General features: G+C 36.5%; 1 protein-coding gene across 1 annotated transcript in view; it reads left to right on the top strand.

Annotated features, from left to right (window-relative positions):
* Positions 1-6,239: 6,239 nt before the first annotated feature.
* The window catches only part of tex261 (testis expressed 261), an 8,838-nt gene continuing 329 nt past the window's right edge, over positions 6,240-14,748 (top strand). The window contains exons 1-6 of the mRNA XM_081358951.1: positions 6,240-6,507; positions 7,267-7,346; positions 8,739-8,892; positions 8,970-9,037; positions 11,568-11,670; positions 13,458-14,748. The exon at positions 13,458-14,748 is cut by the window's right edge and continues 329 nt beyond it. Of these exons, the coding sequence (XP_081215077.1) occupies positions 6,438-6,507; positions 7,267-7,346; positions 8,739-8,892; positions 8,970-9,037; positions 11,568-11,670; positions 13,458-13,573 (591 nt within the window). The 5' untranslated portion in view covers positions 6,240-6,437 and the 3' untranslated portion in view covers positions 13,574-14,748. The remainder of the gene's footprint in view (positions 6,508-7,266; positions 7,347-8,738; positions 8,893-8,969; positions 9,038-11,567; positions 11,671-13,457) is intronic.

Raw genomic sequence — 14,748 nt, forward strand, 5'->3', positions numbered from 1 at the left:
CTCTAAACGAATGTGAGACTGCTACGATTAGTCAAACTTTATTAATGAAACAAAATCAGAGGGAATAGTTTCTTTAATGTATTTTTTTATTTTATTTTATTTTTACCGGTTGGCCGGTCACACGGCTTTCATACACTCTAAAAACTGCTGGGTTAAAAAATAACCCAACCTTAACCACACCGCTGGGTCACTATTGGACAGAACACGCGCTGGGTTGGTTTGACCCAAGTGCTGGGTTTTACCATTTAACCCATATTTCTGGGTCATTCATTTGACTCAACCAGTGGGTGAAATTAACCCTCTTGCTGGGTTAAGTCTTACTCATGTGCTGGGTTATTTCTTGTCTCATTGCCTTAATAAAATTAGTAACAAATATTTGTTATATTACGAATGTAAAATAATTATTATCTCTGTAATACAATAAACCAGAGAGGCCACAGTATATGTGATTTCAATCTTATTTAATTTTTTTTTAATTTTATACATTTCTTTAATACTTTTCGTTATTGAATACAAATGTTAATCAATGTCAAAGGTCTGACATGTCCCCCTCATTTCATCCCTGAGGCACAGAATGTGCAGCAATTCACCAGTCATCCCATTTTGTAAATATTCAACCATGTTGGTCCTCACAAGTCAAGTAGAGTCATCTTTAATTATATAGCACTTTTTACAATACATATTGTATCAAAGCAGCTTCACAGTAATACTGTAACACGAAAATAATACAACAAAGTTTGTTTCTAGATGAAAAATTGCGTCATTGTCCACCTTAAGGCAAATCAATAATATTGTTGAATATTAAATGTCCCCAACTAAGCAAGCCAAAAGCCAAGGCAACAGTGGCAAGGAACCAAAACTCCATCAGGAGACAGAATGGAGAAAAAAACCTTGGGAGAAACCAGGCTCAGTCGCTCAGTTCTCCCCTGGCCATCGAGCGAACAGTGTAGGATTATGATTCAGGCAGCATTACAGGTCAGAGGTCAGATTGAATAAGAAAATTCAGAATATTTATCCAGTTCCATCTGGTTGGAAGTCGGAGTCATCACACCGGTATGGAGACGAGTTTGTTGAGGATCAGTCGTGTCGATGAGGCCTTCACAGGGCTGATGAGGCTGGCACATCAGGGATGCGTCATGGATGGGTCCAGGCGCAGGTCCACCTTCTGATCTGGATACGGCCTGGATCCGGCTGACTTCAGTAAACTTTAGAATGAACAGAAAGACAAAAATTAGCATAGATGCCATTCTTCTTATTAAATAATGAGTACATCAGGTGTTATAGGAAAGTGTCCCCGGTTCCGGCTGACCTATGCAGCCTAATAATCATTTAACTGATTTGAATAATAGAAATGTATAATGTTCTATATGAATGCCAGGTAAAAGATATGTGTTTTAAACTGACAGAGTGAGTCTGCTTCCCAGACAATCACTTAGAGTGTTGCAATAAAACTGACATGCAAGTTAATTTTTTTTTTTGTGGAAGTATCAATTTATTATTGAATATGCAATTAAAATATTGCAAACATTAAATGACCAAATGTGAAAAACAAACAAAATGTGTATTCAGTATTTGCAAACTGAATTATAGTAATAGTAATAAAAGAGTAATTTGGACAAATATTATCAACATTAAGGCATTCAAATAAAACATTAGACTACTTTATTAAAAGTAAAATATTACTGTAATGTTGATAGTGTCTTTAACGTTAAAACTCACAAACCCACAAAGCTGCTCGTTAATCTCCTAACTGGCGCTGATGATCGCCTCGTTTAGATGTTACACACAATAAAATACTTCGGGTAGGCTATCGTAAGTTTGCATTTTTTAAGTTTTAAATATTGACGATCATTCGTTCAACTAAACGGGTTTACTTTTCTTCTCAAAACTGACGCCTGTCCATTTATTTCTCCTTTCCTCAGTCGCTGTTTATAAAGATTGCAAGTCATATCCTACATAATAAAAACTAGGCTATATCAAGCTCTTGAAAGCCTTTTTTGGCAGAAACGATGGTTCGAGACAGTACAGAAGACACACGCAGATTGTGCTGGAACTTACCTCAGTCACTTCTTCTGACGAGTATTTCTAAAACTACGCCAGCAGACTTTTCACTCACAACTCACTAGCTAGCCTACATAAGAGACTCATTTCCCGCTGATTTTACGTGCGAGCCCTGTGAGGAAAGTGCGCGTATGGATTTCATACAAAAGCTTATCTCACTTTTAAATACGCAACGTCCACAATGAATAGGCCTACGATAATTACATGATGAATTTAGAATTTAAACTGCATATTTCAAAAAGGCTGCTGATATAGCTGGTTTAATTTCAACTAGGATTTAACGTGGCATTTTGTCAAAAAAATTCTAACCGGCTAGCTGTGGCTATTTAATGTTTCACAGAAATAAATAGTTACCCCTCACACTTCCATATCAAAGACTGTATGTTGAACAGTGAAATTAGCTTGCTGCTACCACCACAACTTATTAAAAAATATAGGTAAACATTCATATTAACTTACCATAAAACAGCTGCCTGCTCCGAGTGGCGTGCTCCTCGAGTCAGAAGTGAAGAATCCAGAAAGTTCCGCAAAGAATGAAAAAAGTAACCAGTTGCTGGGTCAAAATAACCCAACCAGCGGTTTATTTGTGAATGACCCCCTTACAACTCATTTGACCCAGCATGATCAACCCAATTATGTGTTTACAGTACCCCAAACAGCCCAACTTTTTGACCCAGCACAATCAACCCAACAATTTGTTTACAGAAACAACCCAGCATTTTTTTGAGTGTAGTTTTCAGTTAGGCTAGTGCGGAGACCAGGGCCGGGTTTCCCGATAACGATGTATCTTTGATCTTAAGAGCGTTCTCTATGTGCAAGGTTACGCTCATCACACGCCGCAATTCCACGCGCGTTTCCCAAAAATACACTTAACATGAATGCGCGAGAACGCGTTCGTGATACTTAAGAGTCGCTGTCCATTCGCGAAGTGCTGAAATAATAACATGCGTTTTTCAAGAATAATAACGAACCCACCATTCAAACACTGTGGTTGAATCCGAAATCACGCCCTATACCCTCAAATAGGGCGTTATTGTTCTCAACATGATCTCAAGCAGTGAAAAATAGAGGACACGGACAACGCGCTGAAAGACAGGACCGAGCAGGTAATAATATGAAACAAAGTCTCAACTTTCAAATTTGGTCAGTCAAACAAAATAAAATAGGCCTACCGTTTTTTGGCTCTTTAATGTGTCGTGACAGATTGCCTCAGTTAAAGCCAAGTTCAAATCCACCGAAGTTAATCAATAACTCTTCTGACTGCTTTATCGCACAAAAATGGTGGAATTTGATTGGTTAGATCGCATGTCAATCAAACTCAATACGAATTATGAATTGACGCCATGTAAAAAAAAAAATAAAAAAAAATGACATCACTCTAACACCCCCCACCCCCACGATGAAACCGGTAATACCGATGTTGTCACAAGTCGATTAACCGGTGGGAGAATATTATCACCGTCACATCTCTAATACCCACACACACACACACAAAAAGACATGGACATGAATAAAAATTAGTGCATTGGAAATTAATGGGAAGCGAATTTTACCTAGTAAGAGCGTTTGGTATTGCGGCCAAACAAATTCTTAAAGGGTACATAACATGCACAGTTTCACCTAATCTCATGTTAATCTTGAGTACCTATAGAGTAGTAGTGCATCTTTAATATCTCCAAAAAGTGTTTAGTTTTATTATATTTATAAAAGAAAAATACAGCTTTTCGATTCTCTCAGGAAAAAGCCGAGGTCCTGGAGGCGGAGCTATAACGTTAGAGTCAAGCGGTAGTGCTTGATTTCCAGCAAAAGACAGAAATCTGATCCAGTTGTACTTACATGAATGGGGTCTTTTATCACTGGGACCGCTCCACGTTTTAATAGCAAACGATTTGCAAATCCAGCGTCGACCTGGGCCTTGTTAATAAAACATTCGTCACTGAAATGACCAGAACACAACCGCACTTCCTACACTCCGTTGCTGCCCCGGAAAAACGAACTCATCCACTGTTCCTGTAACACTGGGTTCTTTGGAAAGCTGAACACGGTAAGCTTTCCCTCACATCCAAATACACACTTTTTGGGAGACATTCTTGAACAAATCCTATGCAGCGCCGGCTGCCGATGATTTCCTTTTGAAGCGCGTTGATGTGCGCGGTCTCGCTCTCCTCTGGTCGACGTGTGCGCGGGCGCGCTTTTCCGGGAGAAATGCTCATATAAGGAGTTCCACTCTGATCTACGTCATTAGATCCACGATCGAAAAAAAACAGCCGAAACTTGTACCAACCCGAAAGTAAGATTTTCGGCACAGAAATTCTCCGTTATTCGTCCAAAATATATTTTTTAAACTTTGCCCATGTTTAGCATGAGAATCCATCTCTTTAACACTGTAAACAACTCTGAATACATGAAACACCATTGTACCCCCCCTTTAATGAAAGCTCATATTTTGAGATGTATCAACTTCAAATTTGGAACACAACTTGTTTAGATTAAATGACTTCCTCACAATTTTAGAGTAAAACATGTTTTGGAAAATATTTATTTATTATGAAATGTAGGCTAAATAGTATTTTTATGCATTTTTCATTAAAAAAATCTAACTTTTTTAGTTTAACTTTCTCTATGTTTTCTTTTTCTTTTTTCACTTCAGCAATAACATGCCAAGTGTCGTCTTTAAAAAGAGAGCAAACTTAATTTTGTGCTCTAAAGCATTTATGAAGTTCAAGTTGGAAATTTTATTTTCAGGTCTATGCTCAAAAAGTGATTAACAGGTAATGAATGGATCATAACTATTCCATAAATATAATTTAGTACCAAAAAATCCCCATATAATACAAAATATTAAATAAAAAACATTATCGAACTAAAATATGATACATTAATTTCATTGAAAAAAAAGAAATTTTTGACCACCACGCAAAGAGGTTAACTTATAAACAATGTCTATTTTTTAAATTAAAGCAATAAAACACAAATATAAGGTGAGTATCAGAATATGTTTCACCGTATTTGCTGCCAGTGTCAAAGCCTTTAGGTTAGTTTATCCGTCCATCTGGAAACACCTGCAATAAAAAGGCCAGCCTTTTCTCCTAACACCTTCACACTCCTCTTCTTTGATAAAAGCATTTTAAATGGAGTCTACAATTATTTTCCACTCTCACTCACTTTTGCTCCTTTACTTTTAAAAGGCATTTCATTCTGTAAGGATTCGTCTCACCCAAGAGAGCTTTCCATCTAACAAACACTATAAAGAATTCATGTTTTTCCCCGGGATCTGAAAGGTGTCTGATTTAGGTGTGTGTACATCTGTGTTTGTGTGAGGAGGAAGAAGGAGAAGAAGATGCGTAGATGTGGATGTAATATGCATGACCACAACAAGCGAAGAGCTGGTGAAAAAAAAATCAAAATGTGTGAGGCCGTTGGAAAGCCTTTTTTTTTCTGAACATCTGTCTCTCTCTCTGTCTGTCTGTCTGTCTGTCTGCCGATCTATACACACATGACTGAATTTATTTTTCTTAAACTCCCCTGTAGTCAATAATTGTATCACTTAAAACTCATCTTTATGACATCAAAATGACATATTTAAACGTGTTTTCCTTGAAAAACATTCTTCATGCCTTAAAATAGCTTGAATGTAACTACACCCTTGCCTCATTTATTATACGCGGCTTAATGAATATGCAAATGAGCCCCGCCTCCACTCACTCACTCAACTCAGAGATCCACTCGTTGAGATCACACATTGACTTGATTGGTTACAAGGTATTTTGTGACGTCAGAAACACCAGCGATTTTGTTCTAAACATGCTTGAAAATAATTTTGTCGCCAAATTTAAAATAGTATTAAAATATTTTTATTTTATTTTATTTTAAGCAGAGCTGGAAACTATCAAGGCCAATATTTTATTTGATTAATATTTTTAGAATCACTACATAATTTTTCAGGTTTTGATGACTTCTGACTGGCAGTAATCTCTCTCGCTACTCCCTGGTTCTCCAAAGGTATTTTATTTTATTTTATTTTATTTTATTTTATTTTATTTTATTTTATTTTATTTTATTTTATTTTATTTTATTTTATTTTATCAATATTTTATTTTATCATTATTTTATTTTATTTTATTTTTTATTTATTTAAAAAAATATATATTATTAGAGCTGGAATCTATGAGACGGATATGTCCACAGGTGCAGTACCGCCTCCAGCCTGAGCGGCGCTGTCTGCGATCTGATTCCCACTTCAGCGTCTCGCTCCGCCTGAGGAAGCCGCAGAAGAAACTTTGACCACTTCAGCTGTTAGCCTAGCAGCGGAGACACACATCTCCGTTATTGTTCACTATTAGTCTCTTATTTATTCGACCAGCCCTTTTAAAAAGATGTGGTTTATTTATTTACTCAGCTGGTTGTCGCTGGTGATACAGATATGTTTCGTTACTCTCGCTATTGGTGAGTTTTGTTGCTGCTGTTAGCCGCTAACCTCCTTTTGCTGACGCGACCAAAGCAATCCCTCAGCTCGCGCGCATTATTAACAATCAAATATCCGTTTATTTTCATTAAATAGAAGCTTTTGGCAAAATAACGATGTAGGATAGAATAACAGTGGGATGAGCTAAGACAAAACCTCCCTCATATCTATCTCTTTGACTAAAGTCATATTATATAAGAGTCGATAAGCTCATTGTGTTTCAAGCTTTTGTGCTTTTATATTTCTATCTGTATGGTTGCAGAATACAGGATTGCTTTGATTAGTTTTCGCTCCGCCCATTTATATGAGACCCGTGAGGGTAAAGCTACATCTGACAAGACACTTATTTTAGTTACAAGTCTTTTCATATATATATATATATAAAATTGTCTATTACATATGTATGATGGCTAATTTTATTCTTTCAATTCTCGCTGTGTGCCACATGATGATGATTGGAGATAAAAACAGTAAAATGTCTCTGTCCACGTAGGCAGTCAGATGTGTTCATGATGAGGATTGATCACTTGGCAACATGTCAAAGCAGCAGTTCCACCTGTACCTGTATTTATACACCTGTACCTGTATTAACACACCTGTGTTTACTCTTACTCTAGCACTGAATGTATAAGACACTTGATGGATGGATGGATAGATCGCTCTTGCACTTTTACACACTTGTAAGATCTGAATGACATGTTTGTTTAGATGTTTATTTGTTTGTTTGTTTGTCCTCGCAGCTGCAGGCCTGTATTACCTGGCGGAGTTAATAGAGGAGTACACAGTCGCCACCAGTCGCATTATAAAATATATGATTATGGTGAGTATTGTGTCATCATATAAAACTTACATTATTAGGGATGCATCCATAGAGTAATATCGCAGGAACTGAAGCCATATCTAGAGAACAGGACACAAATCCAGTTTGGGATTTTAGGCTTGTCAACACTTTCATTTTGTGAGCGATGAAATCTGATCCGACTGTTCAGACAGTGTTGTCATCAGTGTGTTTGCGTTGGTGGTTATAGTACTGATGTAAGCGTCAGCATGTTGCATGCTGTGTGTGACAGGGTTCGTACAATGTGCTTGAAGTTCCTGAATTTGACTTGAAAACACCCATATTTTTAGCGCAATTTTCCACTGGACAAAATTGCACTTGTTAACTCATGATTTCTGTTCTGTGCGTCTGTGCGCACCAATCTTGCACTTCTATCTACTCCTCAACCAGACCACCTAGAGACTTCGGGTTTTCGGCATTATGTTAAGGAAGGTCTAATCTCGGGAACGCACAAAAAAAATCCAGGAAAAGATTTACTATCTCTTAGTGTTGTGATCCCATGAGGTGAGAAAATTGCGCTAAAACACTCACCGAGTTTTTATTACTTGTTTAAAAGACTTTGTGATTTTTTTAATATTTTTTACAATTTTTTATATAGGCTATGTGAAATTATTGCTTAATTTTATCGATGTTAAATCTTTTCACGCAAAATTAACGCTGCCGTCATTTCTCATGGCTATGAATGAGCGTGATATTGCTCATAAATATCCACGTATCATTCTTGAGGTCAATCATATATTCATGGGAGAAAAAATCAGTTTGAATAAAGAAATATCTTTGTCATAGTGTCCTTTCAATGGTTAAAGAGACCACAGTCGTTGCTTGTGCTACACTTTTTTTGTACCATTTTGTTTTATTAGTTTATTTATCTATTAACCTTTTTTAGAATTTGAAAGATAATAAAGATATTCTTTGATAAATGAAATTCAATTCACATTTATTTGTATAGCGCTTTTCACAATACACATCATTTCAAAGCAGCTTTACAGAAAGTCCATATTACAATTTAGAGTGATCTGATCTGTTATCAGAGGAAACTGTCCAAGTTATGCATTTCAGAAATGTACATGTACAAAATCACAGTTAGCTAAAAATGTATTAATTTAAACTGTAATAATTTAAAGGTATAGCGGAGGATTTTTTACTTCTGGGTGGATCACCTATACTATTGGTCCTCCTAATTGTCAATCATTCTGGTGAATCAATCAAACTTTTCAAAAAGTGGAGAGGGCGGGTCTTATCTAAAATTCGGAAAGATCCTCCGCTATACCTTTAAGTCATCTGAAGATTGTAGTCCTTGAACAGTCTGACAGTGTCTGTACAGACCCTGGCGTGAGGTTACGCTGGCTATGCTTCATGTCTCTCGTCTCTCAGTTCTCCACAGCGGTTCTGGTCGGGCTCTACGTGTTCGAGGGCTTCCCGACGCTCATGATGGGAGTGGGTCTCTTCACAAACCTGGTTTACTTTGGTCTTCTGCAGACGTTTCCATACATTATGCTGACCTCGCCAAACTTTATCCTGTCATGTGGTGCGTAATGGAGACATTCACAGTCTGTATGTTTTACAGTGTTCTCCTCTCATCCTTATTGTTGCTTTCTTTTCCAGCACTGGTTGTGTTAAACCACTATATGGCCTTCCAGTATTTTGCGGAGGAGTACTATCCTTTCTCTGAGGTATGCTATATCTTATATAAAATGTTATTTTTTTTACTGACCAAAACAATGTAATCTCAAACCCAGGAGTTTAGATATAGGGTGATACTCGGATGTATAGTAATGTGATTTTTATTTTATTTTTCCGCACATTGGCCTGTTTAAGAAAACGATTGATCCCACTTTGAGTTTGCTGTAGAGTGACACCTTGAAATGATTGGTGAAAGTTAAGTTCAGAAAAATACAGTACCGTTTGAAAGTGTTGTTAAATATTATTACAATTTAAAGGGTAACTCTCGCCAAATTGCCACCTAGGCTATTTTTGTTAATCTACCCGAGTCAAACATTCGTGTAAAAGCATAATTAAAAAATAAACCAAACCAAAATACGGTCAATCTTAAAAGTGGCGTTTCCATTCTAATTATGCTTTTACACGAATGTTTGACTCGGGTAGATTAACAAAAATAGCCTAGGTTGCAATTTGGTGAGAGTTACCCTTTAAACTAGCCATTTTCTTTTAGCAATATCTTTTAAAATGTGATTTATTCCTGTGATCAAAGCTGTATTTTCAGCATCATTACTCCAGTCTTCAGAGTCACATGATCCTTCAGAAATCATTCTGATATGATGATTTGCTGCTCAAGAAACATTTCTGATTATATTCAATGTGTTGCTTAATATTTTTGTCGAAACCGCCATTCGTATTTTTGTGGAAATTTCTTTGATGAATAGAAAGCACAGCATTTAAAGGATTAGTTCACTTTTAAAAAAACTTTTGCTGATAATTCACTCACCCCCATGTCATCCAAGATGTCCATGTCTTTCTTTCTTCAGTCGAAAAGAAATTAAGTTTTTTGATGAAAACATTCCAGGATTTCCCCCATATAATGGACTTCAATGGGACCCAAACGGTTCACGGTCCAAATGACAGTTTCAGTGCAGCTTCAAAGGGCTTTAAATGATACCAGACGATGAATAAGGGTCTTATCTAGCGAAACGATTGGTCATTTCCAAAATAAATAAAAAAATTCAAGTTTTATAAGCACAAATGCTCGCTTTGCTCTGTTCTGTGATGCGCGTTCGTGACGTCACGTAATACGCAATTACATTGAAAAGGTCACGCTTGAAAAATTTCTGTCCTGAAGAAAATTTTCTTTTAGGCTTTTTAATATTAAAGCACCCAGGATACGCACACGAAATGGGCATTTTAAACGATAAACTGACACAAATACATTTGAATATGTGTATATGGTCCTCCTTCCGCACATTTGTAAACACGTCAAGCGTGACCTTTTCAACGTAATTGCGTATTACGTGACGTCACGAACGCGCATCACAGAACAGAGCAAAGCGAGCATTTGTGCTTATAAAACTTAAACTTTTTTATTTATTTTTGAAATGACCAATCGTTTCGCTAGATAAGACCCTTATTCATCGTCTGGTATCGTTTAAAGCAAAACTGGCATTTGGACCTTGAACCGTTTGGGTCCCATTGAAGTCCATTATATGGAGAAATGTTTTCATCAAAAACTTTAATTTCTTTTCGACTGAAGAAAGAAAGACATGGACATCTTGGATGACATGGGGGTGAGTGAATTATCAGCAAAAGTTTTTTTAAAAGTGAACTAATAATCCTTTAAATGAAATAGAAACCTTTAGTAACATTCTAAGTCTATTTTGATCAGTTTAATGCTGTGTATTAATTCCTTTAAACATGACGTTAGACTGATTAAATGATGTGTGTATTTTCAAGTGTAGGTGAACTAGAGCAGTGGTTCTCAAACTTTTTTGGTCACGCCCCCCTTTAAACCTTTAAAAAAATCTGAGCCCCCCCTCCCATAAAAATTTAATAATAAATAAATATATATATATATATATATATATATATATATATATATAAAAGCAGAAAGTTTTTTTACAATGAAAAACGTGCAATGATAAACTTACAAGTGTCTCTGATTTAGGAAATTATTGAAGGCCTGCTTTCTGTATTTCTCCTTGAAAAATAAAAAATTACAAAATAAAATAAAAACGTGCAATGAAAAACAGGAATAGTTTTAATTTGTCATGTCATTGAATCAACAGTAAGAGAGAATAATAAACCAGAACTTAAACTTTTCATTTATAATTAAAAGTTAATATATAGCAGCTTTGGAGAGTGCCTCACGAGCTCAGCTTCTGGTTGGTCTTCTCACCAGAGCGCGCACAGCAGCGGAGTGCCGCGTTCACAATAGCAGCTCGTGATTTGGTCCGCTGAAGAGTTTTTTTTCTTTGGCGAGCAACTTCTATGTTGGGCTTGTTCCAACGGTCTGAAGAAGAACGATTCATTGCCGTTCGTTGCCGCTTTATAAAAGAAGAGCGCTTTCACTACCGCTTTCACGCACTTGAATGCCGTAGTAACGTAACGGCTGTATTTTTATTTATTTATTTTTTGCTGATCTCCGGCGCCCCCCCTGCAGTAACCTTGCGCCCCCCCTGGGGGGCGCGCCCCACACTTTGAAAACCACTGAACTAGAGGATGGAGTTGAGACTAACGTCTCTGTGTTTTCAGGTTCTGGCGTACTTCACGATATGCCTGTGGGTGATTCCTTTCTCGTTCTTCGTGTCTCTCTCTGCCGGGGAGAACGTCCTTCCATCCACTGTGCAGCAGGGAGGTGAGAGACACGTGTTTTCATACAGTCTTCATGAAACTACCCTTAGGCACTGCTAACCCTGTGATATAACAGGGAGAACAGAAGAAATCTGTATGCAGTTATTGTTGATTTTCACAGTCATTAAAAGTCATTTGATTAATACATTATTTCTGAATATGTCAAAAATGTACAAAAGTGTGCGAGGCTTCTTCAGAATCAAAGCAAAAGCTTTTCAATTTAATATAGAGACTTTTGATTGAACCAGGCCGAGCAGATGAGTTTAAAGGGATAGTTCACTTTGAAAATAAATTTTGGTATGTTTTAGCTTACCTCAAGGGCATCCAAGATGTAGGTGTCTTTTTTTCCGCAGTAGTTTCAATTTTGATATTTTTAGGTCAAACCGTTCTTGTCTGTCAGTCATATAATGCAGGTCGATGGTCACTGTATCAAAACACAAGCACAGAGTCCAAATTAAAACAATTCCCCATCGTCCAAATTAAACAATTCCCCATCATAAGTACACACTGATGGCCTAAGACACGAAACGAGCGGTTTGTGTGAGAAAATTAACAGTATTTATATCGTTTTTACCTCTTGAAAACAGCACACGTCCAAATGATCTGACGGCGCGGGCGGGTATAGATATATACATAGATGTCGCCTTGGCTACGGTTTCGTTCCAATGAACTGCAGTAGCAAAGGCGACATCTAGTGTATACATCTATACCCGCTCGCGGGCGGGTATAGATATATACACTAGATGTCGCTTGGCTACGGTTTCGTTCCAATGAACTGCAGTAGCCAAGGCGACATCTATGTATATATCTATACCCGCCCGCGCCGTCAGATCATTTAGACGTGTGCTGTTTTCAAGAGGTAAAAACGATATAAATACTGTTAGTTTTCTCACATAAACCGCTCGTTTCGTGTCTTAGGCCATCAATGTGTACTTATGATGGGGAATTGTTTAATTTGGACGATGGGGAATTGTTTTAATTTGGACTCTGTGCTTGTGTTTTGAGACAGTGACCATCGACCTGCATTATATGACTGACAGACAAGAACGGTTTGACCTAAAAATATCAAAATTGAAACTACTGCGGAAACAAAGACACCTACATCTTGGATGCCCTTGAGGTAAGCTAAAATATATCAAAAATTAATTTCAAAGTGAACTATCCCTTTAACAGAGCACTATATAAAGGAATTTAGTAGGATTGTGACTAGTATTCTTTTAAATAAAAATAAATTAAATAATACAAATGTAATATTCTATTAAAAATAAATTCATTCTTCATTTTAATTTACATGCCCTGAATAATATTCAAATCTGCATTTTACCTTGAACGTTGTTTTTCAGTTTAATTAAATAAAAGTAATAAATAAAATGTTTTTCTTTTATTAAAAATAAATTTGCTTCATTGTAATTTACGTGCCTTTGGAAAATATTCAAATATGCATTTTTCTTTGAACATTGTTTTTCAGTGTAATTAAATAAAAATAATTAACAATAATAATAAATATTTGTACTAAAAATATGCATCTTGTATGGTAGCTTTTTGTAATTTACATGCCTTCAAAAAATATATTAAAAAGTTGAAAAAATGTTTTTCAGGGATGATCTACAAAAATGTGTGTGTCATGATATCATAATCATCAAAAGTTTTAAAGTATATTATTATTATTTTTGGCCCACTTCTACCCTGTAGTTGGATGTGTTGGACAGACATTAACAGTGCTACTATACACACTTATCCTCATATATTGATGGTTTTCTGTGTGTGTCTGTGTGTGTGTGTGTTTCTCAGATGACGTGGTGTCGAACTACTTCACTAAAGGCAAGCGGGGCAAGCGCTCGGGAATCCTGCTCATCTTCTCCTTCTTGAAGGAGGCCGTTTTGCCGAGCCGACAGAAGATGTACTGATGAAGCAGTGGAAATGAGCATGGGACGGAGGGGTTTGGGAGGGTTTGATCCCCTTTCATTGGACAGCATCTTTTTTTTTTGTGGGAGGGATTCGTTTGCAATGATGATCATGAGATTGAATCTGTAGGACCACATCAGAACAAACGCGCACAAACTCTGAATGAACTTATCAGTCTGTCGATTCACGATGAGAGTCGCAGCTAATTTTTTCTTAGGCGTCTAAAAGCCATGAAAGGACTTCAGAAGTCTTTAATTTTTAAAGGCTTAATCTTTTGACTCGTCTGTATGTGGATGATTGTGGAAGGGGCTTCGGCTTCATAGCGGCGCTAGAGGCTCCTGCTGATTTTCTTCTAATCGCATCACTTCAAAAGCCAATGTTTGTGTTCGCTCATGAATGAACTGATGTGTCTGGATTCTGTGTTCACATTTTAAAGGAATGTTTTCCCCCGAATCCAGTGTTTATTCTTCAGTTTGCTCACCGTCGGTACATAGTCACGCCTCACACTACAAGTATTTGCTTTGAAGTAGGACCTTAACTAAGTCGTTTTTTAATTATCTGATGTTAAGATGGATTGTTTACGTCCTTTCTCCTCCATTTGAGCTTTATAAGTCCATTTTATATCATCCGGTGGTTTGAGGATTAAAGAAAAGCTAGTTTTTGGGTAAAATATTGCTTTAAATAGACTGTAATCATGAGAGCCATAGTGTTGGCCAGGCTTCATTTGTGTGCTGTACAAAAATCTAATAAAATTCAGTTGTATGAGTTTTTAAAAGGTAAACATTGTGATGTACAAGTAAAGATCTGATGTGAATGGGTCACATTTCACCTCAAAATTATGCAATTTTTTTTTTTTTGCATTAAGATTTTTAAGATTAAAGGCAAGCATTGTTTTTCAGTCGAATTAAAAAATAAAAATATTAAAAATGTTTTTTTAATTTACATGCCTTGTTCAAATGTTAATTTTTTTTTTTTTTATGTTTCAGAGGTGTTCAGATCCATAAAAATATGTATATTATGATATTATTAAATGTGCTTAATTATCCGAAAAAGTTTATGCAAAAGGTCTTCATCAAACAAAATATTTTCAGGTATAATGTGATGAACACGTTATGTGAGATTCACCCAAGCAGAGCTATAATTTTTATAGATTTTGTTTAAACGTTAAATGTGAAGA

This window comes from Scardinius erythrophthalmus (genome assembly GCF_964197995.2).
Source record: "Scardinius erythrophthalmus genome assembly, chromosome: 2".
In the NCBI taxonomy this organism is placed as follows: domain Eukaryota; kingdom Metazoa; phylum Chordata; class Actinopteri; order Cypriniformes; family Leuciscidae; genus Scardinius; species Scardinius erythrophthalmus.